The 25,702-nt window shown below is 34.9% G+C and overlaps 1 protein-coding gene across 1 annotated transcript in view; it reads left to right on the top strand.

Annotated features, from left to right (window-relative positions):
• SCLT1 (sodium channel and clathrin linker 1) overlaps nt 1–25,702 on the top strand; it is a 184,626-nt gene extending 158,924 nt beyond the window's left edge. Inside the window, 3 exon segments of the mRNA XM_027600311.2 lie at nt 18,694–18,772; nt 21,298–21,393; nt 25,159–25,702. Coding sequence (XP_027456112.2) covers nt 18,694–18,772; nt 21,298–21,393; nt 25,159–25,221 — 238 coding nt within the window. The 3' untranslated portion in view covers nt 25,222–25,702.

The raw sequence follows: 25,702 nt of genomic DNA, 5'->3' as shown, positions 1-25,702 counted from the left end.
TGCCTCTTATAAATGTTGTTAATTCATTTTACTCTCCCACCCCCAATTAGGAAGAAGGTGGCCACAGGGATTTTCTCATCTGGCCCTTACATGTATCCCAATAGCATTTCTTATCACTTTCTACTTTTTATTACTCTCTTCTACTTAAGAAAATTTTAGAGAGGGGCGCCTGGGTGGCTCAGTCCATTAAATGTCTGCCTTCGGCTCAGGTCATGATCCCAAGAGCCCTGCATCGAGCCCCGCTAAGCAGGGAGCCTGCTTCTCCCTCTGCCTGCCACTCCCTCTGCTTGTGCTCTCTCTCTCTCTCTCTCTCTCTCTCGTGAATTAAATCTAAAAAAAAAAAAAAAAAAATGAAAAGAAAGGCTTTAGAGAAACCACCATCACCTTAAGGTCCTTTTATTATAATAAGAAATTAATATTACCAGTTTTAAAGATCAAAATTATATCCAAAGTACCCAGTCCTTTAAAAATGGCTTGCTAGCTAATAAACCAGCCAGTCATTTCTCTTTGTTAAACCACAGGGCATCGGTAGGTAATGAAACTGCTATGGGGGGTGTGAAGCTGCTTTGCCATTATCCAGCAAGGAATCGTACCTTTTAAAAGACAGTAGCAGTGAACTAGACAGACAAAAATCCTTGCCGTCGTGGAGTTTTCATTCTAATAGAGACAGTAAACAAGAGAAATTAAATATAAAATGTGGTAGATAATAAGTGCTAAAGAAAAAGATAAAGTAGAAAAAGGGAATAGGCAGTATTTATATTTTTAGAAGGGAGTGTAGTTTTAGAAAGAGTCGGCAGGGATAATCATCATGAACTCTCCTAATGCTTTCTCTTCTTCCTTTTGTTGAATAAGCTCTGGTTACATCCAGTTTGTTGTCCTCCCTGTACCTTCACCCATTCAGCTTAAAGTGGCTGGACAAAAACACACAGCCATGCTCGTGGTCTCGCTCTAAATTCATGATCACAAAAAGGGTCTTTATGATGCCAGGCAGTCTGTCTGTAGATTCTATTCTCCTTGGCGACTATTTCATACCCTCTTGTCCTTCCTCAGATCTTTTACATCTCCTCCCCACCATCACTTTCATTTGGTAACTTCAGTTCCTCTTTCACCGAGAAAAGAGAAGCAATCAGAAGAGAACTTCTGCATTTATATTTCTATGTGCATCTTTTCCCGTATACCCTGCTATAATGAGATAAACTGTCCCTGCTCCAACAATATAAGGCCAAACTCTTCATTTGTCCCAAAGATTTCATCTCCATTTTGCTATACGGCCTCCTGTTGAATTCTCAATTAAAAACAAATCTTTTTTGAAAACAATTTTCCATAAAAAATAGGATGCTTAATATAGCAACATGAAGTGGCCAACTACCCTCAAGAGAGAAATAAATAGAAAATAATTCATGGAATAAGCAACTTAAAAGTAACCAACCAATCTTCTAAGGAACATTTCTACCTAAATGAAATCTTGGGTTGTAAATTTGTTTAGACTTTCCCCCTATGCTGGTGCACCATGGTCAGATATGCTCAGCAGACCACATTAGGTAACAGAGCCCTGCCTCGCCCAGTCAAGAAAGTTTGTATCTTGGTGCCTGTTGTACCTTGAATCCAATTGATATAACTAGGATTTTTTTCAGTTTCAGACCTTACCCTCTTCTCTGTCCAGCCTTAAAAACCAGGTTTTGGTAAACAACTTTCCAAACCCTAAATAAGTTAAAGCTACCAAATTTCCAGTAATTTAGTGATTTTTTCCTTACCTCTTAGATAAAAGGAAAGAAAGTAAATAGAATTATTTCCTTCAAAATCAAGAGAATAATACCATCACTTGACGCCGAAAATGGGTAAGATTATTTTTCTTATATTATGCAATATTTTTAAATACAGCTTTTAACATCAATAAAAAAAAAAAAGTGAGCAAATATTGCCCTGCCATCAGAGATACTACATTCTACTTGGGGAGTCAGACTATAAAGATCTATACTAATGGAAGTTTATTCTGCTACCACATTTTTAGCAATTTGATCTCTACTTTTAGTGAATTAATTCTTTATCTCTTTTACCACTCCTATGAATTTGAATTTATATCAAACTCAATTTGTATGTCATTGCTAAGAACTTAAATTGTTCTCAAAGCTTCTTAAGTAATGTTTCAGAATATGAACTTTTCAAATCTCCATTCAGCACATAACTGAAGGCATTATGTTCATTTTATTTCCAGTTTACATAGAATCTTAGAAGACTATGTATAGTTTCCCAGAGTGGTCTCCATCTTTTATGCATAACTTAATTTGACAGCCTTTTAGATATTGAAAAATATAAGCTTAGACTCATATATTCATCAGTGGCCTTAAACAATGAGCTACTGAAATACATTTTTAGAGACCTAAAAACTTTTCTCCTATACATAAGTGACTGACTTAAGATCTTAGTGTAAGAATCAGTTGGGGTATGTAAAAAGCTACCATACTAAATTCAAATCCAAGGTCTGCCCCACAAATGTGTGATTATGTATAAATCAGTTTTTCCAAGCTTCAATTTTATCATTTACAAGAATAAAAGCTACATTAGGTTGCTAGGGTTATTTATGAAAAAGTGTAAATATCAAAGTGTCTCATAAACTGTAAAGTGAAGTGTCAAGCAAATATATATTTTTATTCAAATTAGATATATACCCAGATTTTGTTCTTCAATTGCCTTACTGTCCCTGAATTGCTAGTTCTTGACTGTCCTTGATATATTTTCAACATCCTTTCAATTCTTATCATAGTCTTATCCTTTTAAGTTCAAATGGATCTTAGTTATTATCACTACTTTTCCTTCTGCCATTCTACTTCGGTGTAACTGTTTTTAATAAACTCACAATACATATGGAAAGAATCCTTTAAATGCTCTTATTAAAGACAGGAGCAAAAAAACAAAAAACAAACAAAAATCCACAGATTCTTCCAGCCATCACCTACCTCTCCTGCTTTTGCGACAGAGCAGTTTTTTAATAAATTTTAAAAGCCCCATGTTCTGTGGCATTTGGGGTAGGTTGAATAGATTGAAAAAGATTGCTCAAAAGTAAATCGATTATCAAAAATAAATAGGTTACATTTTTTACATGCTTTGAATTTTTAGAGTAGTCATATTTCTTTAGACATCTTTTTAAAAGAATAATTATGCTTAAGTTAACTATTTCTTGTTATAATTTTTATAAAATTGTAAAAATGTGAGAAAGCAGTATATTCTAACAAGGTTCATTGCATATATTTAAGATTTTGCATAGGAAAATCTAGCTTTCATAGGTTATAGTTAACCTTTGCTTGATATTCCTCTGTTGATTGTTTAAACCACACAGTTGGAAATAGAATTACATTGGATTATACTAAGAAAAACTTTCTCCATGTCTCTGTGTCACTAAAATTGTACTAGTATGCTCAGACATGTCAAAACTAAAATGTTAACTTTCAACATAGGAATATTTTCACAAGATTTTGCATTAAGATTATTTCCTTTCACAAAAGGATTATATATTTAATAATATTGAGAAAACAGTATGTTTTTAGCACATAAGGAGGCAGCACAGCATTAGAGATGAGAGCACTAACTCAAGTCAAACCTGAATTTGAATCCCACGCAACCCCAATCCTTTCCACTTATCTATAAACCCCATATGTTATTGTAAGGCTTTATTCATATGATAACAAATATAAGATGTTAACTCCATGCCTAGCATGTAAAATATTTAGGAAGCAAACAGTGAACACTGGGCTTAGGGAATAAGCCTTTATAAATGCTAAGAAATTGTTGTATTCAAAATAAACCATGATATAATGCAGGAGACTTATATGAGAAGTTCATGTGCTTATTCCATTTTTAATTTATGAAAACATTACTAGTTTTAGAAAGCGCTAGATTTTAGGCAAGATTTATATATATAAATTGTATCTCTCCTCTTTGGAGATATAAATAACACTGAAGAATATATACGAAATCAAGTCAAAAAATCTTTCTGTAATAGAAATGTAGCTACTAAAATATTTTCACTGAGATAGCTCACTTATTGGTCATAATAGAGAATTGTATGGACACCACAATAAATTTATAATTTTTGAAGTAGAAAATTAAAATTTATGCTTATTCCAATGAAAAAATATGAATGTGATCTATACTGAACATATTTACAGTAGCATCCATATTGGGCATTAGCAATTTGATGTATGCTCTGTTGTACCAGTAGTGCACAAGGCTAACTCCTAGATGGTATTTCTGTGTCTTTGGGGAAGGATTAATCTGCTACCCGTAGAAATGCTTTTGTTGAGGCGCCTGGGTGGCTCAGTCGTTGAGTGTCTGCCTTCAGCTCAGGTCATGATACCAGGGTCTTAGGATCGAGCCCTGCATCGACCTCCTTGCTCGGCGGGAAGCCTGCTTCTCCCTCTCCCACTCCCCCTGCTTGTGTTCCCTCTCTCACTGTGTCTCTCTCTGTCAAATAAATAAATAAAATCTTTTAAAAAAAGAAAAGAAATGATTTTGTTTTCAGAATGATTCAATGGTGCAATCCAAGTCTTCAACCTATTAGGTCTTCCACTAATAATAAATTACAAAATAAACTACAGAGCAGTACTTAAAAAGCAAATGGCTCATTTGATGTATTTGACTCTCCCTTTAAGAGTTTCTCTGTATATACCATGAATTTATACATTCTACATTCAAACAAAAAGTGTTTATTACTAGCTATCAAAAATGAGCTCTGAAGATTAGGTCCTAGCATCCTGCTTCCCAATGTGCCATTATTGTGCCATATTAAGCATCAAGGCTTTCTCCCTAAAAATGTGCCCCTTAAAAACTTAGTGCTAGTCTGTACTCAACAAATCTTGAAAATACTTGGCTGTTTACCTCTATCCTCTGCTTTATAACAGTTAAATTCTTACAACTTGGCTATTTTTCTTGCTTATTATGTGTCCACCTATTTACTGTGATTAGAAAAATCCTAGAGGCAAAACAAAATACCAGCATAGCCACAAAACCTTTAGGATGTTAGGGTCCTCTCTGGACTAATTGTGCTGCCTTCGGAAACCTTTGTTCCTTCTGATGACTGACAATTAAATATAGTTACCAGGTACCTATGATTTCTTAAGATCTTACCATAAGTAAGTATAGCCATAATTAAATGTAACACAAAATAATTAAATAATTTTCCCATAGAAGGAAGTTTTTCATCTTAGTTTCAAAAAAGCTAGTATAAAAGCTTTTTAAAAATCTGAGCTCCTCTGTGGTATCTTCTTTCAGTTTGAAGTTTGCTTTAATTTGTAAAATTTTATTAATTCATCTATAATTATTCCCAGTTTCTCTTTTATCTTGAAATATATGTAATATGGAATTTTGAGCTTCCAAAAGGAAATCATTTTAATCGTTATTATTAATGTATAACATTTGTAACTGTCCTATATCTGTAGTAATTTTACTTGAATGAGACCCTGTTATTTTTACAGATTAAATCAAAAACTTCTTTTTTTTAAGATTTTATTTATTTATTTATTTATTTATTTGACAGAGAGAAGGAGAACAAGCAGGGGGATCTACAGGTAGAGGGAGAGGGAGAAGCAGGCTCCCCACTGAGCAGGGAGCCTGATGCGGGGTTCCATCCCAGGACCCTGGGATCATGACCTGAGCTGAAGGCAGACGCTTAACTGACTGAGCCACCCAGGTGCACCTAAATCAAAAACTTCTATAGGAAAAAAGTGAGATGAAAGTTACCCTACCAGATATTAAAATATGTAAAGCTGTATGGTAGTGTTTACACAGGAATAGATAATTTGGACAGAATACTGTAAAACAAAAACCATGTAAAATTAGAAATTTTGTTCATGATAATATGCCATTTTAAATCGATGGTGAAAAAATGATGTTGGAAAATTTTTAAATCATTTAGAATATTCTGTATTCCATATATAAGGTAAATTCCAGGAGGATTAACAAGCTAAATAAAAAAGAAGGTATTAGAAGAAATAGGATTATTTTTATTACCTTGGAATGGAAAGGTCTTTCTAGTTAAAACACAAAACCCAGAATGCAAAAAAGGAAAATATTGATTAATTGATTTAACCATAAAAATTAAAATTCTAGGGGCACCTGGGTGGCTCAGTCATTAAGCGTCTGCCTTCGGCTCAGGTCATGATCCCAGGTTCCTGGGATCGAGCCCCGCATCGGGCTCCCTGCTCAGAAGGAAGCCCGCTTCTCCCTCACACACTGCCCCTGCTTGTGTTCCCTCTCTCTTTGTCTCTGTCAAATAAATAAATAAAATCTTTTAAAAAAATTAAAATTCTGTATAAAGAGAGGTACTAAACAAAGATGAAAGACAAATGACAAAAAATAAAGGACTAATATGCAGAATTCATGAAGAATTCCATAATTAAGAAAAAGATTAACAACCTAATAGAAAGATGGACAAAGTAGGTGAGCTGGCAGTTCACAAAAGCAAAAATACAAAGCTCCTTTAAACTTAGCAAGTCAGGCTCAGCAGCACTATTCACTGAAGAAATGCAAATTTAAACTTTTACCCAGCAAATTGACAAAATTGTAAAAGATGATTATTTAGTGTCTGCAAATACATGAAGAAACAGGAATAGGTATACAGTATTGGTGGGAGTGTAAATTGGCAAATCCTTTTTATAAGGTAATGTGGCAGTATCTAACAGATTTAAACTGTACATATCCTTTTGAAATCCGAGGTACAGAAACCTGTCCGAAGAAATACTTGCATATATGTAAACATGTGGTAACATATTTGTCCTTGCCACCTGTCAGATCCTTCACATCTTTAATCATGACTGTTAGATCAGCCTCCTTCTCTCTGGTTTCTCTGCCAACAGTTTTATTCTGCTCTATTCCATTTTTTAATACTGCTGTCAGAATTTTTTTCCTGAAAAGCAATTAGGATTCTGGCCCTGCCTACTTAAAGACTTCTGCTTTACTGCTGCCTGTATGTTTTTTATAGTCTTTTTCTCCACCTTTTTATCAGCAATCTGCCAGTCTACCACTGTCCTTCATGTTCCCTGTAGTTCCAGCTACACTGAACTCCCACTTCAATAAACCCAGTGTTCTCAGCCAGCCCTTTTACAGCTCCTAGTCTGCACTCCACTCACTCTTTGCTTATTTATTGAATGGCCTTGTTCTTTAAGTACTGATGATACAGCAAAGCCCAAGGTCCCCCTGTTTTGTTTTGTTTTATTTGAAGATGTTATTGATGGGAAAGTGGAATTATTATTGAGTGTGTTTGTGTATGTGGGGTGTGTGTGTGTATGTGTGTGTGTGTGTGTGCTTAAAATCAGTAAGTAGTATGTAGAAAATTAAAATAAGTCAATGTGATGATGAATGGGTGGGTACCTGAGAATGGTAGACAAGGAAGATCCTGTGAGAAAATAAATCTTAAGATAATCTAATGACAAAAAAGGATCCTGTCATTTAAACATCAGGAGAAAGAGCATTCCAAGCAGAGAGAACAGTTAGTGCAAAAACCCCAAGGCAGCAATACACTGGTATGTTTGAAGTAAAAGAAATAGTATGCAAAATAAAGGCAATAGTGACAGATTTGGGAAATGTATTATATTAAGGATTGCCAGCCACCACAGCAAACAAACTCTGACGTCTCATAGACTTAACACAACAAAGGTTTATTCCTTGCTCATACTATTCATATCAGGCAGTTTTGCAGAAAGGCTCTGCTGGTAGAGATTCCACCATCTTGAACATGTGGTTTCCTGAAGTCACTGAAACAGGGAAAGAGAGGGATGGAAGAAAACTGGCTCTTAACTAACTCAGCTCTGAAGTGGTACACATCATTTCCTTTTACCTTCATTGGCCAAACTAGTCATATGGACCCAATCTAACTGCATAAGAGTCTAGGCAACATATATGAAACAAACAGAATGTTTGGCGAACACTGTCTCTGCTGCAGACAGGGACCTGATCTGGTAGGTTTTTATTAGCCACCTTGAAGGGTTTTAAATGTGAATGAAGGCCAATGGTCAGTTTTGAGAAAAGTTACCTGATCTGATTTTTTTTTTTGAAAGATCACTCTGGCTATTATGTGGAAAATGAAAGTGAGTAATAAAGCTGGGGAAAAACTTAGAAGGCTACTGTAAGGTTCTTATTAAGAGATAATGGTGGCCCCACTCCCCCACTTGTGTTCCCTCTCTCACTGTCTCTCTGTCAAATAAATAAAATCTTAAAAAGGGGGTGGGGGGGCGCCTGGGTGGCTCAGTCGTTAAGCGTCTGCCTTCAGCTCAGGTCATGATCCCAGGGTCCTGAGATCGAGCCCCGCATCGGGCTTCTTGGTTGGCGGGAAGCCTGCTTCTCCATCTCCTACTTCCCCTGCTTGTGTTCCCTCTCTCAATGTCTCTCTCTCTCTGTCAAATAAATAAAATCGTTAAAAAGAGAGAGAGAGAGAGATAATGGTGGCTTAGACTAAGAAGAAAGAGAAAGGTGAATTTGTTGGGAGTTTTTTTTTTTTTTAGAGGTAATAGAAGGTGCTGATGGATTGGATGTGAACTATGAAGGAAAAGGTAAGAATCAAGGATGATTCTAGAGGTAGTCTGTACATGCTATTTCTTTGTAGGGCTGTCCTTTCCCAACTCCCACCTGGAAAAAATTTTCTTCCTTCCAGACCCAACTCAAGTATCATTTTTTTCTGTAAGATATTTTTAATTCCCCTGACAGATCAAGTCTTTCCTTTTTTTTCACTCCCATACCATTCTGCTCATTCTTCTTTATGACACTTACTGAACTTCCATCTCTTTCTTCTGTAAGACCATATAGTAGACCAATAAAATTATATTGAATGAATGAGTGACTTTACAATATGTAGTATTTTCTAAAGAAAATCTTTTTCTGATGAAAATATTACATATTGTATATTCATTCAGTACAGTTTTATTGATATATATATATATATATTTTATATGAATACACAGCATTTGAGCCTAAGGAATTTTCTTCAGTCTCTAAAACATTATTCTTGGCTATATATCTGTAATGTTTGGCTGCCATAACTGCTTTTTTTTTTTTTTTAATAGAATGAGAGGCAGCTGCAGGTACTGGCAGATTACAAAATGCATAATTACTAAAAGTGACTGAAGCACATTACAGTATAATTCAACAGAAGAAAAACATCTGGCACACGCTATGTTAATTTGTCATAAGGGAGTTTCAAAGAAAGCCCTTGCTGCAGCTGGCGGGGCCATCATTTCCCCGAAATGAATAGTACACCTTTTGTTTTGAATTCTCTCATATAATATAAAATAGGGCCTTATGTGATTTAATCTTTAGTCATCACTAAAGGATTACGGGCATTGAGGAAATTTCCCCTATGCTGTATCAACCAAAATATACATGGCTTATTCTTATCTTAAACTGTGCCTCAGTAATAACAGAATGATCTGTGCAATTACAGTAATTGATGATAATGCCTAGGATATTGGCCCAAATTTTAAGCTCCCGTTCCTTAAAGAACCATAACTTCTCTATTTTTATTTAAAATATTTGTGGTGTTTTCAAAGAAACACCACAAATGTAGGGAAGATTTTGTTCTTAGCCTCATAACTGTACTTTTCAGTTATTATCTATGCCAGTGATGCTAAGAATTAAGCACATTTCGAGTGGAAGTTCTTCCTTTCAGCATGGGTTAGGTATTATATCCATTTCTAAAAGGGTTAAGTATTACTATAAAAGAGCTTGTAGTGCTGACATTTTTGAAATAATGTATATTTCCAACTCTCTACTGAGCATATCCATAGGTACGTCAAAATCAGTATGTTCAAAACTAAACCCATTATTTCACACATAACCCAAGTTTTTATTTCATCCTGTATTTCCTATTCCATGAGTGGTGATAGCTACCCAGTTGTTCAAACAAAACTCCAGATGTCATCCTGAACTTCTCACACCCCTAAATCAATTACTACTAATTCTGCCTCCTAAATATCTCTTGAATCTGTCCATTTCCCTCCAGTAGTTCAGGCTATCAACATTGCTCACCTGGATTACTGCTATAACCCACTGATTTACCACAGTCATGTTTCCTTACTACTTTTCCTTGCTGTAATCAGCAAGATTTTCTGATACTCAGATCTAACCATGTCACTTCTCAAAATACTCAGTGCCTGGGCGCCGGGGTGGCTCAGTCAGTTAAGCATCTGACTCTTGATTTCGACAGAGGTATTGATCTCAGGGTCATGAGTTCAAGCCCTGCATCCGGCTCCACCCTGGGTGTGGAGCCTACTTAAAAAAAAAAAAAAAAAAAATCAGTGTTTCCCCAGTGTATTGAGGATAGAGTCTCAACTTTGTGTCAAAACATAGAAGATCCTTTGCAATATGCATTTCCTGTGTTTCCAGCTTCTCTCTTTTACTCCGTCTACCACCTCCTAGTAACACTCTGTGCCCTGTGCATACTCAACTCCTTTCAGTTCCTTAAATTTATTATTCTTTCTTACTGCCTGGACTCTGCACATGGATTTGATTGTAACACTCTTCTTTTCCTTACCCTGCTTACTCTTCTGCTTCTCTTTCATATATCAGCTTAAAAGCCTACTTCCTCTGGAGAGACAGCTCTAATCCCTAATCATCCCTGTACATTCCCATAGCACTTTTTATAGCATTTACTACCTAAAGTAGGAGCTTTTCAGTATTTAGTACTTTATAAGTTTCACTATAGCAGTAACTGGGTCTTGGTCCTCCCTGTCTCCCTAGCATTTAGCATAGTACGTCGAATGTGACAGGCATTCATTTCAGTGTTTGTTGAATGAATGAACTTTATATTCCCTCAATCTTATCCTAAGATCAGCACTTAAAATTAGATGTTGTGAAGAAAATTCACATATTACTTTGTAACTTTGAGTTTATTCTTCAAATAACTTCTTAATAAGCTTCCCATGAATGACTTTTGTACATAAAGCTCCTTCTGACATTCATTTTCCTAGTAGGAATCTCCCAAATTTATGATACCACTTGGTAGCTACTTTGAAAATGTAATCACTGAATCATCTAATTTGTTTTCTTGTGAGAGCAAATATGTGGTGAAAACTTTGAAAAGGCAAAATATAGCATATTAGAAATGTTTTATTAAAATGTGCTAGTTAACTGATTCTGTGGAGTTACCTAAAATTTGTCTCAGCTAAAAACCACTCTGTGTTCCAGGCACCTTTCTAAGCCTTGTGAATACAGTTCCTCCTCTTTCAGAGCTTTCATTCTAATGGGGAGATACAAATAGTAAAAAAGTAAAGCAACAAATAAGATAATTTTAGATGTTTTAAAAAACAAATGGGCGCCTGGGTGGCTCAGTTGGTTAAGCGACTGCCTTCGGCGCAGGTCATGATCCTGGAGTCCCGGGATCAAGTCCCACATCGGGCTCCTCGCTCGGTGGGGAGTCTGCTTCTCCCTCTGACCCTCTTCCCTCTCGTGCTATCTCTCATTCTCTCTCTCAAATAAGTAAATAAAATCTTTAAAAAAAAAAAACAAATGAGTTGATATGATAGGCAGTAACTGGGACAGGGGTGGGAGCTGAAAGGGCTGCACAATTTTTTAAAAAGTGGTCAGAAAAGCTGGCATTTAAACTGAGTCCTGAATGATAGAAATAAATCAACTCTACAAGAAAGCCAGGAAAATATTCCAGGCAGATGGAAGAATAGCAAGTACAAAGCTCCAGTATTAAGAAAGAGTAAACCCATGTACTTAAAGTGTAGTGAGTGAAGAGACAAAGTATAAGGTTGAGGAACTCGGCATAGATCAGATCATGAGACTCTTATAGGGAGTTTTAAGTAAAATATTTTTACTTACTATAAGTAAAATATTTAAGTAAGACAATTTTAAGTTAAAAGAAAGACCAATGTACAGTAGTGGGAAATCACTGAAGAATTTTAAACATCCTTAGATCTTTAAAAGATCACTTTAGCTATTGTGTATTGTGTATTATGGACTTAGAGAAGGGGCAAAAATGGAGTCAGGGAGACCAGATATTAGATTATTACCCAATATTCCAGGCAATAGATGATAGTAGCTTAGAGCTGAGTGTGGTCAGTGGAAATGGAGAGAAGTAGGCAGTTATGAAATCTATTAGGGAGGTAAAACAAAATTTATTTGTTGTCAAATACAGGGAATGAGTCAAGGGAGGAATCAAAGATGATGCCTTAGCTTAGACTTGAACATCTGGATAGATGGTGAGGCCTTGTACTGGGAAGGAGGAAACTTGGGGTGGTCTAGATAAGAAGTAGTTTCCATTTTGGACAGGTTACATTTGAGGTACTCATTAGAGTTCCTTGGCAGTCATGGAATAGATGAGATCACTTAGGGGGAATGTGCAGATAGGGAAGGAAAAAACCTGGGACTATGACCAAGAGCACTCTAATATATCTAAAGCTGGCCTGACTGCTTTAACCTGTGGTATTTTTAGTTAACTGAATGAGATTTGAAACCTTAGGATGAATTTCCTTTTTTAGTAGTCAGGTCTTTTGAAGCCATACAAAAAGTTGAGATCACAATCTGCAATTACTGACCATTTTGCCACATACTTAGGATTAAATTTTTTAAGAAAATCTTCATTTTGCCTTTTAGGTCTTGATATTATATGATGCCACAGATATGCTTTGCTAATATCTCTTGTAATTATGAGGCAGTGTGATTTAATTGAGAGAAGATTTTGATTAAAGACTGGGTATGAACCCCATTTTTTTTTCATTCAATCACTGCATGGCCTTAGGAACATTGAATAACTTCTCTGAGTCTTAATTCCTTTACTTAGAGGATGAGAATAATAACTACTTTGCAAGCTTGAAGTGACAATAAGGTACAGTAGTGAAGTTAAGGTACAGTAGAGAACTCTCTTGGCTGATGTCCACTTAATCATGTAACAACATTAACCAGTGAACTAAATTGCTGTGCGAAGAATGCTCACCAGTGTCCAAAGCGTGCTACATGTCCTTGCCTTAGTTGACTCCTCTAATGCTGTCGTCTGTCACTTGCTTTACAAGTGTCACTATGTTTGCTCCCAAACTAGGTTATAACAGTTGTACTTGTTTTAGAAATACATAAATAAATATACCAGTGATATATCAATACAGAAAGAGAAAATTATGATTTCTTTCAAAACTGAATTGGATACTTTGGAGAATTTGCTGTTGTGGTACATTTAGACAAACAACCCTGAAAGAATAGAGGGAATACTGTGAAAATCTAGAAAACTCTGTATTTGGATTGCTTGCCAAGTGCCCTTACATGCTTGAACCACATTAATGAAGCCAAAAGTGGAAATAATTGTAGATGATACGTTATGGATGTGGTTTGTATAAGAAAGACATTCAACATTGAAACACTCCAATCAGTGTGCTCATACTTTAAAACATAAAAACCAAAAAAAGCTTTGTAGGGGCGCCTGCTTGGCTCAGTCATTAAGCATCTGCCTTTGGCTCAGGTCATGATCCCAGGGTCTTGGGATCGAGCCCCGCATCGGGCTCCCTGCTCAGCAGGAAGCCTGCTTCTCCCTCTCCCACTCCCCCTGCTTGTGTTCCCTCTCTCGCTGTCTCTCTCTCTCTCTCTGTCAAATAAAAATCTTTTAAAAAATAATAATAAATAAAATAAAAATTAAAAAACTTTATATGTTCTAGACAAAAAGTCCAGACAAAATCCTTATCCTTCCTTAGGCCTCAGACCTCTTAAAAATCTCAGTAAATCTATGGACTGTCTTCCCAGAAAAGACAAACACACAAGATCTTACAGATAATTTCAGGGTACTTGGGAGCATACCTAAAGCCTATCTGTGGACCACAGATGAGGAACCCTTGCCTTAGGTTCTCACTTTTGACCTACTTTCATCTCAGATTGATGAATTTGATGACTTATCAGTGTTGATTGTAATATTTTGTTTACTAAAGCATTTAATGTTTTCTTAACAGATACAGCATATATTATTTTATAAAATTTTGCTTACAGAGAAGGCAGTAAATCAGTTGTATTTTACAACTGTCTTTCTAAATTACATTTTGTAGGCATGACTAGGATTTTATGTCCCATGCACATGAACTATATAAGCGAACTAAAAGTATTTAGGACACTGATGGGCTAAGCAATTCCCAAGGATATAAGGAATTCGTCGTTCTTATACACTTACATTAAAATTGATAGAAGATAATTTTACCTTAAACTTTATAACATATTGTATAACTGCTAAAAGTTATATAGAGAAATTGAGTACAGCTTCCTTTAAATTCTTTAATTAGAATAAAATATGCTTTTTAAGTGCCATAAAGTCGTACAGAAACAAAATGTCACCTGTCTCTTTACTGTCTGTCGGGCTGTGCTTAAATCATCCCTGATAGGTAAGGATGTTTCTGTTTTTAAAGATTTCCAGTGAAGAGATTATATAGCTTTAGTTGGCAGTTGTTTCAAGTGTAATACCACTGTGAAAATCTCTGCAAAGTCTTATTTTATGTTTATCCTAAATCACTAATGATTTAGGGACTCATACAGGGAACTCTCAGTAATGTTCTCTAATGAAGAGAAAATTTCTCATAGATAATACAGACCTGGGTCATCTTCCTGCATCTTTCCTTTATTTCTGCAGGGAAATACCCTGACAAAGAAATAAAAAGTTGCAGAGGACTGACAGGCAGGCTCTAGGAATGTCTCAGGGGATAGAGTTGGCAAAATCACTTTTCTCTCCACCCTTTAATACCTTCTAAAATTTCATTCAGAAGTGAGATTGAAGGAAATGCTTAACTGAAAAATATCCTTTTCTTAGCCATTTCAAATCCTTTGTAGGAAGAACTAGAACATAAATAAATCTAAATAAATAAAAATAACCTTTATCTACAATATGTTTTGTGGTAGATTCCTCAGTAAATGTTTGTTGAGCAAATAAGGAATAAAATTTTCTAACTGCCAGGTTTTCTGTAGAAATTTAGCCATAAATCAGCAAATGTTTATTGTAAGGCACTGTGGTAAATACTATGGAAATTAAAAACAATCCCCTTTTTAAAAGTTTCCATTATACTTGGGGAAGTGTGTGTGTGTGTGTACGTATATGTTATGTATGCCTACACACACATATAAATGATTAGCTTTATAATAGAGAAGTGCTTAAATTCTTAGAACTTAAAATAAGAATCAAAGCTTTGATTTGAGAAGAGAACTGTCTGGATTAAAATGAACTGGAAAGGAGGTATAGAAGGAAGAGGGTGCCTGGGTGGCTCAGTCAGTTGAGCATTTGACTCTTGATTCTGGCTCAGGTCATGATTTCAGGTCGTGAAGTCAAGCCCCATCAGGCTCCACACTGGGTCTGCTGGAGGTTCTCTCTCTCTCCCTCTCCCTCCGCTCCTTTCCCTGCTTGTGCGCACTAGCACGTGTACTCTCTCTCTCTCTCTCTCTGAAATGAATGAATGAATTAATAAAATTTAAAAAAAGGGGGGGAAGGGGGCAAAGGTGGAATCTTAAAGAATGGGAGGATTTTAAAAGGAAATCTAAAAAAGAGGGTACAGAAAATGACAAACATGAGCCTAAAAGTGTTACATATATGGTTAATGTGTGAGATTGTGAGAACCTAACCAAAGTGGAAGGCGGCTACTGGAGATAAGATTAAAAAGAGATATTACACAAAATTTTGGAGGATTTTGAATGCCAGCCTCAGGAATTTGGATTATTTTGTCCAATAGCAGAAAGCCACTGGAAGTTACTGCTTAAGAAAGCAAATTATTAATTTGCTCTCTCTCAACTTAATGAAAAAATAAAATCTTGAAAAGAACTTGAGTTGTGATGGTAGCACTGCTATAGAAATAAAAAGATGCAAGAGACATTGCAAAGGAAGAGTCTATTTAGGGGCAAACTACATGTTGCATTTAAAAGAAAATGAGAAATAGAGTTGAGGTGTTTAACTTATAAGGCAATGAGGGCAGAGATGTCAATATAAAAATTGAGTAGCAAGATGAGAAGGAGGTTTTCAAGGAAATGCAAAAAGTTTGATATTAGGCATGTTAAATTTGAATAAAAGACTGAACCTTTAGGGAAGAAGTCAGAAATAAAGATATAATTTGTTAGGTTTTTATGTGAATGTATAAATCTTTATATTCCTCGAATATCTAATACACAAACTCACACGTATATACTCTTCACTTCTTCATTCAACTAACATTTAGCAATTGCCTGCCATGTTGCAATGTAGGGGAGTGGTTAAGAGCACAGAGCTTGAAACAAAAGGGCCCAGTTTTTGCATTCTGACTCTACAACTGGACTAGCTACATGACCTACCTTTATTTTTAAATTTCTGTTTTTAAATTTTCTCATATGTAAAACTGGGGATCTCATAGGGTTATCATGAAAACTAAATAATTTAAATAAAACACTCAGAAGTGCCTGGCACATAGTGAGCACTATGAAAGTGTTTGCTGTTATTATCACCATCATCATCATCTTCGCTATTACTTGTCAAGCTCTACTGAGTACCAGATCCTAAGGATAAACGTGCTCACCATCCAGTAGGGGTTACAGAGCTTGATACACAACAGCATATTTACACAGATTAAAAATAACTGAAAGTTAATCATTTGAATCTTTGTGGTCTTAAATTTTGTGGAAAATTATTACTGTCTAATAGTACTTGTCAGAAATTATTACTTTCATGTAAAATGTCATGGGTAAGTGAATAGTTTAGGTATCAAATTATGCAGTAGGTGTTTTCTGAGAAGGTCTTATATAAACTGAATGTTGGCTAACTTTATACATGGGATCATTGTATCATCTTAATCTCAGTAGTACTCAAAGGTTATTTCTTAGTAGCACTAACGTGCATAAATTTACCTTTAATTACATTTGGCCTAGAAGACTAGCCACTTCAGTCATTTTGCCTTTCTTCGCTTTGTTATGTTAATGTTGAGGTGCAGCAATAATTTTAAGCTACACAAGGTACTTGAAAGTAAGCACAGTAATTTATTCTACGTTATTATTACCACCAGAAGAAAGTGAAGGTAAAACATTTGGGTTTGTCTGTCACAGAATCAATGATAGATACTCTGTGTCCTCATAAACTGTGCCATATATGGATGAAGCCATTTCCCTCTTCGTTCTGTTATGGCAATAATTATGTGTTTACTACCATATACCTTGGCACATAGTGTTCAGTAAATATTTGTGGAATTGATTTTGTGGATGACATTATTTTTTATTCTCTCCTATATATTTATAAAAATTGCTTGCTGATTTTTTTTTAAAGATTTTATTTATTCATTTGAGAGAGAGAGAGAATGAGAGATAGGAAGCATGAGAGGGAAGAGGGTCAGAGGGAGAAGCAGACTTCCTGCTGAGCAGGGAGCCCGACGTGGGACTCGATCCCGGGACTCCAGGATCATGACCTGAGCCGAAGGCAGTCGCTTAACCAACTGAGCCACCCAGGCGCCCTACTTGCTGATTTTAACTTGCTGATTTTAACAATTACTCATACACATAGGTCACTTAAGGGGCTTACCAAGTTTTTAGGCTGTGCAGCTCATTTGGAAAAAATTGAAAGCTGAAGTTATTTTAGAAGTGTTAATCTGTTGATTTATTTAAGAAGCAGAAGGTCAAAGGATAAAAAATCAATCCTGAATTAACTGGGTATTTTAATACTCAGAAATTTGATCTTTTTAAAAATTATTTTTAAGACTATATTGCTTCTGGGATGCCTGGGTGGCTCAGTCAGTTAAGCATCTGCCTTCGACTCAGGTCATGATCCCAGGGTCCGGGCATTGAGTCCCACATCAAGGCTCCTTGCTCAGTAGGGAGGCTGCTTCTCCCTCTGACTGCTACTCCCCCTGCTTGTGCTCTCTCTCTCGCTCTCTGACAAATAAATAAAATCTTTAAGGAAAAAAAAAGATTATATTGTTTCTGCATCTAACCTGAGACTCTTGAAATTATCTTTGGCCAAAAGCAAGATATGCTCATATGTTGGGGGAAAAAAAAAAAGAGAAAGAGGAAAAGGAAGACGGCCAGCTCTGTGTATAAGATAAATCCAGCTATTAAAGCATAAAGGATATGAATAAAATATAGCTCATATACAACCAAAACATAAATACCAATTCTGAATATACTACACTGAAATGATGTTGGAGTGATTAATATTACCTTAGATTTCTAAAAATTGAGTTCCTCTAAGAAGCACTCTATATGAATCTTAAAAATGTATACTATAGCTAAGAATCACAGTAGCTCTTATGAGATTTTATAATAAATACTTTATCTGTTTAATATGAGTATATGTTCATTTTAATGCCAAATCCTCAAGATAATAATACTGAAAACACTTAAGTACTTTTAGAATATATGTGTGTGTGTGTTTTGGGGGTTTTTTTGTGTGGTAAAATATATATAAAATTTAACAGTTTTTTAACATTTTTATAGTTGTGATAAAATACACATGAGATTTACCATCTTAATCATTTTTAAGTGTACAGTTCAGTAGTGTCCAGTGTTGTATTCACAGTGTACAGCTAATCTCCAGAATACATGTGCATTTTATAAAGAAATAAATGAGTCATTTAAAATATGGTCTATTGAAAAGAGACTTTGTTTTACACATAAGGTATTTTTGTTTAAAACATGAACAGAACATATATCTCACTAAAAAAGATTCTATTTTGCTAGATTTTTGAACAATGATATTAATGACTTGGGTGGGGGGGACTGTCTCTTGATTAATAGGAGTGAGCTGAGTCGACAGAAACTTCATACCCAAGAGCTGCTTTCTCAGCTGGAAATGGCAAATGAAAAGGTAGTTGAGGTAAGATAATGACTCTCCTGGGAAGTACTTTCTGCTGCAGCTTGATACACATGTTACAGAATTTTATCTGAGCCAACTCCAAATTAATTCTCTACTTGGAAATGACCATACAGGGGTGAGTACTCCTTGTAGAGAAATCATCCATAACCCTAAAAGTCCACATTTTATAATGTGAATAAAAGCTTTGAAAGTCAGTGACTCATCATATGTAAATGACAAAAGGTAGAGCTCCTATTTCAGTTTCCCCAATATAACTTGTGCTGTGTTGCAGAAAATGTGTTAAGATCCCCTTCATTTCTAAGCATGTTTAAGATTATATTTTTTAGCCCTTTCCTCGTATTTTGTTTTAATTCAACACATAAGAAATGTAGAAATTACCTTTGCCTACTGGAATGTATTAAAATACTCCTTCAGATTAATGCTTTAGAACTAAATGCAGCAAGAGCTCATCATTTTCCTCTTTGAATCTTTAAAAAAAAGTTAATGTCTAGATTATGATTAGAGCTTTCTAGAACTCTAGTTCTTCGTTTGATGTTCTACCTTCAAATGTATTTGTTGGAATTTCATTAATACGCTATATGGTCCACTATATTTTTGTGGCCATCTATAGAGAGGCCATAATGAAATCATTACTCTTAAGTTTCAAAGCACTATAAATTGATATGAGCCATTTAGAATACAAACAATAGCCATTAAAATACTTGTAGTTTTCAAAACTTCCAGGAATCTGTACTTAAGGAAATAATTTAAAATATGAAAAAATTTAAAGGCAGATATTCAACACAATAATGTTAATAATATTAGAAGATCAAAAGCAACCAAAATAATCAGTTGAAAAAGAACAGTTGCATATATTATGATTTACCTAACCTGGACTGTTTCTTAACCATTATGATGGTAGCACAGAAAAATGCATATTGTATGTAATCTGATGGTACCTATGAAAGTGATTATTATAGATGATGTGATTTCACCCCCAGGTTTTCTCTAGTGTTAATGATGTGCCTTTTAAATTTAAGACTACATATTTAAATATCTTAGTAAATTGAAACAGCCAGTATAGTTCTCTTCATAAAATTTAATTTTGCTTTTGGGCACAATAAAAAATATAACCTCATTTTAGCAGTATATTGTTATTTCAGTATTTTATATTACTAGGCATGACATTCACCGTTATCACATATGTTAGGGAACTATCTAGTTCTTCATAGAAAGTGTGTTTTTCTTACTATTCCTGATTAGACTGCTGTTACTCTCTCAATTCAGAAAAGTGCCAGAAAACCACATAATAATTCTAGTTGTACAGAAACTTTTTTTTTCAGGCTAGTAAGTATGGAAAGGACAAATACATTTTATAATTGATAGTTTCTTTGAACTTGTCTGCATGACAGCATGTTGTGATAGATTTATATTCATAATGTCCATATAGTTTCCTAAGGCTACTCTAACAAAGTATTATGAACTTGGTGATTTAAGCAACAGAAATTTACTGTCTCACAACTCTGGAGGCCAGAAGTCCAAATCAAGAAGTCAGCAAGATTGGTTCCCTCTGAGGGAGAACCTGTTCTATGCCTCTCTCCTAGTTTCTGGTGGCCTCATGTGTTCCTTGGTTTGTAGATGGTATTTTCCCTGTGTCTTCATGTGGTCTTCCCTTTGTCCATGTCAGTCTCTGTGTCCAAATTTCCCCTTTTTATGAAGGTACTAGGCATATTGGATTAGGATCCACCCTAAAACCTCATCTTACCTTAATTATCAGCAAAGACCCTATTTCCAAATAAGATCACATTCATAAGTACTGGGGTTTAAGACTTCAACATCCTTTTTTAGGGACATAATTCAATCCGTACCAATGCCATATTTGTTGATGATCCTAATATCCTCTAGAGTATACAAATGTATTAGGGAGCATGTAGAAACAGAGTTCTTCCCCCTTTTAAGTAACACCTTTAACATACAAATCGTTTAAGATGAGTCTATCTTTTTCAAAAATCAAGATTTCTAGAATGAATATTTTCTGTTCTCTGCACTTTAATAGTGGCAACGTCACAATTTCTCTAGAAGCTTGCTTTCACATGGTAGTTCTGAATCACTAGCAAACAACATCAACACCACCCAAGAACTTGGTAGGAGTGCCAATTCTCAAAATTCATCCCATCCTACTGAAGCTCTGGTTGTGTTTTCATATTCTAGGTGATTCTGAAGCAGTGATCTAGCATCCCAAGGTTAATATCAAATATTAAAAAAAAATGTATTGAAAATCTTGGTCTTCTGATTCACTTTGATTTTAGATTTAATTCACTTTCTTTGGTAACATGTAGAGGGGAAAAAAATAATGTAGTCAAAGTGTGAAACCAATTTTGAACTTTGAAATTCATAATTTGAAAAAATGTAAATTTGGAGCTATATTATCTTTGCGTTTTATAAGGAGTAAAGGAATACTCAAATTTTTCATTGATTATTCCACAAAACCTTTCTGTGTCACATATGGATTTCTAACTTGTTTGTTTTGTATTTCCCCATAACAGAATGAAAAACTAATTCTAGAGCATCAAGAAAAAGCCAACAGACTTCAAAGGCGTCTAAGTCAGGCAGAACAGAGAGCGGCTTCGGCTTCCCAGCAGGTAGGGAGCTTCCTCATTATCCCTGACAGTAAATAGTCTGAGTAGATCAAAAGATAAGAAAAGTTCCTCAAAAGTTCCCAGAGAACTAGTAGTTTTATTTTTACTTGATTAAACTATTTAAAAGTAGTCTCTTTAATATTTGAGGTTGAAAAAGTAAACTTTAAAAACAGAAATAAACACGAGTCTCCTAAATTGACACCTAAATCTAGAACTGTGCTGTCCAATATGATAGCCACTAGCCATAAGCAGCAGTTTAAATTTAAATTAATTATTAAAATTAAGTAAATTAAAATTTGAAATCCTCATTACACTGGCTGGGTTTCTTTCTTTTTTTTTTTTTTAGATTTATTTATTTGAGAGAGAGAGAGAGAGAGTGCACATGCAAGTGAGGGAAGGAGCAGAGGGAGAAGGAGAGAATCTCAAGCAGACTCCATGCTGAGTGCAGAGCCCAATGCAGGGCTCGATCCTACAACTCAGAGATCATGACCTGAGCCAAAACCAAGAGTCCAGATGCCTAACCGAATGAGCCACCCAGGTGCCCCGCACTGGCTGGCTTTCAAGTGCTCGGTAGCCATATGTAACTATGATCCTCATATTGGACAGCATAAATAGAACTCTATGATCACAGAAAGTTCTTTTGAACAGCACTGCTCTAGAATTTTATTCTGTCTAGGCATGATCACTGACAGATTTGAAAGTAGAAAACATTGCTTTGAATGTAATATTTCTAATTGCACTTTGTTTTTATTGTAGTTTTTTAAATGGAAAAAATGACTTAAAGGTTAAGTTCATTTAATGCACATTTGTATATAACCATATAAATCTAAAATACTGTATAAGTTGTCCAATGGGAAATAGAGTAGAAAATGCAGAACATCAATAAAATACTAAGGGGTAATCACTCATACACACATCATGTAAAGAAAATGGGCCAGTTACTTAAAGTGGGAGCAATAGTTCCTCCTACCTCCTATTAGGAACAATATGAGATCATCTAGTGATTATAAGGATAGGCTGGAAACAGTTTAGATGGATAGATCTAGATAGGCAGGCAAAGAAACCATGTTACTACCTTATTAAATATGTTTGGTTATAAATGTACTGTTTCAATCAAAATTAATATTATGCATAGATATAACAGTATTTCATACATACTACAGCAGCTCTAAATACTCATTGATTTCAGTTTATGTATGTGATATTTATAGATTTTTTTGAAATCTACTTCTGATATGAACAATGCATGGCACTTAAAGAAAATCCAGTAATTTGCCCTTCTGTTCCCCTCTCCCTTGAAAGTAATTATAGCTTTATCGAATAAATTTAATTTTTTATTAAATTATGAATTAATGGATTAAGTAGTTTGTCATTCAAGAAAGCATTCATTCATTTAGATTATAAGTTAACAGGAGCCAAGGTGTACTGGGCAGTATCTTAAGAGTGTGTGTTTTGATGTCAGGCACATAGCCTGGTGCCATTAAGTAGCCATGTGATTTGGGGCAATTTCAACTTTTCTAAGCCTCAGTGTCTTCGTGCTTGATGTAGAATAATAACACTTCCCTTATAGAGTTACTGAAAAATCAAAGGAATTAACACATATAAGCATTTAGTATAATCATTAAGTGGTTAGTAAATACTTGGTTATATAAGAAGTTAAATTCTACATCACAGTCCTAAGAGCTTTAAGTTTACCTTTTTTAAGGAATATGGTAAAGAAAATGCCTACTTAAAATCAACTACCTTGAGTTCTATAGGTACAGTTATAGAACGTTCGTTAGATAATCCAGTTGGCATCTCGTTTAGTCTCCGTCCAGGTAGAATTAAACCCAAGCATCCCAACACAGGTGTTTTTCTCCTGTTACTTAAACTCTCTAATGACAAAGATTTCACCCTTCTGTTTGTGAGCTTTTTTTTTTTTTTAATGCTGTGTCAGTAACCACTTCACAGTTTTTTCCTTAAGCTTTTCTCCTTCCATCCTGTTTTCATTGAAGAGGAAAAGTAATCATTCAGCATTGTCCTTACCCACAAAAAGGAATTATTCCCTAGAGTGGAGTTAATATTTTTTCTCTCTTAAATGAGTCCAAGTTATAAACTTTTTGTATTAGACATATGTTCAGTTTTTTAAAATCTTTATCTTTGCTTTCTCTGAATTCTTTCTAATTTTCCCATCTTCCTCTAAAAACTAGAAACTGTTATCAGAAAGACTATCCTGGTAAGGGCCTGATTACTCAACGAAACAAAGGATTGGAGTTAGAAGATTATTATTTCCTCTAACATGCAGCCCAGCATCATGTGCAAGCCCTGCATTGTACCGAGTCTTCCATGCTCTGAATGTGCTATTCTGATCAACTTTTTCTGTACATTCTTCATCCATCTTTGGACTATGGTTATATGTTGTAAGTGTATTAGTCTAAACTACTGAAAGCCATACTGCGTTCTTTTAACACTAAAATCAGTGTGGTGAAGCCTTTCTACGCAAGAACACAAAACCTAGGAACTATGAAAAGAAATTAATAAATGTGAACATGTAAAATTTCAGATATCTGCATTTTAAAGTCATAAAATCAATGACAAACTGAGAAAAATATCTGCAATCCTGTGACAAAAGTAATATCCTTAACATATATATAAAGAATGGCTAAATCAACAAAAAAAGTGCAACAGTACAATAGACAAAGAATAAAACTTATAGAAAAGGAAAGACAGATGGCTTTTAAATATTTGAAAAGATGCTCATCCTTACCCATAAGACAAATACAAGCTTAAACCATAATCACATATCATTTTTCACCGTTTCACAATCATGTCAGATCATGAAGTTTGTTAATACATTATGCTGGCGCTTCCACACATCACTAATGTAAATGTGTGTTGGTGCAATCTCTTTGGAGCCCAATTTGGCAGTATCTCTCAAAAAATTGTGATGTACATCACCTTTGACCCAGTCGTTCTAAGAATTTATTCTGCAGGTGGTGTCCTTGGACCTGGGCAAGTCTGTGCAGGAAAGCATGTCAAAATACTAATTGCAGCATTGCCTATAATTTTAAAAGATTAAAAGCCACCTAAATGCCCATCCATAGAAAACCAGGAAAGTTTGCTGCTGTTAAGGGGAATAAAGTAGGTCTCACATGGAGTCATTTGTAAAGTAGATCATTTAGAAGGAAAAAAACCAAGATGAAAGGTGTGTATTTTATCATTTTTTAAATAAAAAGAGGTGAGGAAATATATGCATCTATTCTCATTTAGAATTTATTTCTAGAAATATACTTAGAAAATGGAAATGATTGTATCTGGAAAGAGGGCTATAGAATGAAGGACAGCGGTGAGACGGATTCTTTATGATGTATACTCTATTGTACTGTTAGATTTTTTTTTTTTACTTTGTATGTATAATATCAACTCCAATTGATTACCAGTCTTGTGTTGTGCTGGCTCACACTTAGTTTGTATTTTACTCACTTTTCTAGTTAACTTTTTATCTAGATGTTTTTAATCCATCTGTGAAATATGTTTTAGAATTCTAAGTACTGTATATCACTCTGAGCTATGGAATGTCATATTTGCCCTGCATATCTCTAGTGTAATACAGGTATTTTAAAGTCTCAAGAGTAAAACATACATGAACACCAAAAATGACCTCTTACAGGACCCTCTCCAGTAAGATTATTTTCAATAATTGTAAGTTGTGATGCATTATACTTTGTATTAGTGTAAGATTTTCCATAGAAAAAGTAACTATTTACTGATTGTCTATTTTAATTGCAGCTCAGTGTGATTACAGTGCAGAGAAGAAAAGCAGCCTCCATGATGAATCTGGAAAATATTTAAAAATATTCATAGTTCACTCACAGAACTTTAGAATTGGGAAAGCTGTTGGACTAGAAGTGTATTGAAATGGTAAAAACCTGCAGAGAATGGTTAAGGCTTGTGTCATTTTGCATAAGCATTTTCCATTCTGTTTTGAGGGTTATTGGAAAACAGAACAGTGGCAGCTTCCTGTAAGTAAAGAAAATATAACCCTATATTGAGCTTCAGTGGAGAATAAAGCCAACTGAGAAGAATTCATTACCTTCATCAACGTGTCTGTTTTTCAATTCCCCCTTTCTTCCGTTGGAAGAGCATAATAATTTTCAAACTATACTAATCATGGGAAAGAGATTTTTAAGACAATGTTAGATTTTAATATTTCAGGTTCCATGATTTGAGAATTTTACATCTAATTGTTACTCCTAACTCATTTTTTTAAGTTCCCAAGTATCCAATTTATTATAAACTCATAAATGTAATAAATTATGCACTTTCTAAAATG

Source organism: Zalophus californianus, chromosome 2 (assembly GCF_009762305.2).
Source record: "Zalophus californianus isolate mZalCal1 chromosome 2, mZalCal1.pri.v2, whole genome shotgun sequence".
Taxonomy (NCBI): Eukaryota; Metazoa; Chordata; class Mammalia; order Carnivora; family Otariidae; genus Zalophus; species Zalophus californianus.
Note: the sequence above shows the minus strand (reverse complement) of the source record. Positions and strands in the feature narration are given on the sequence as shown.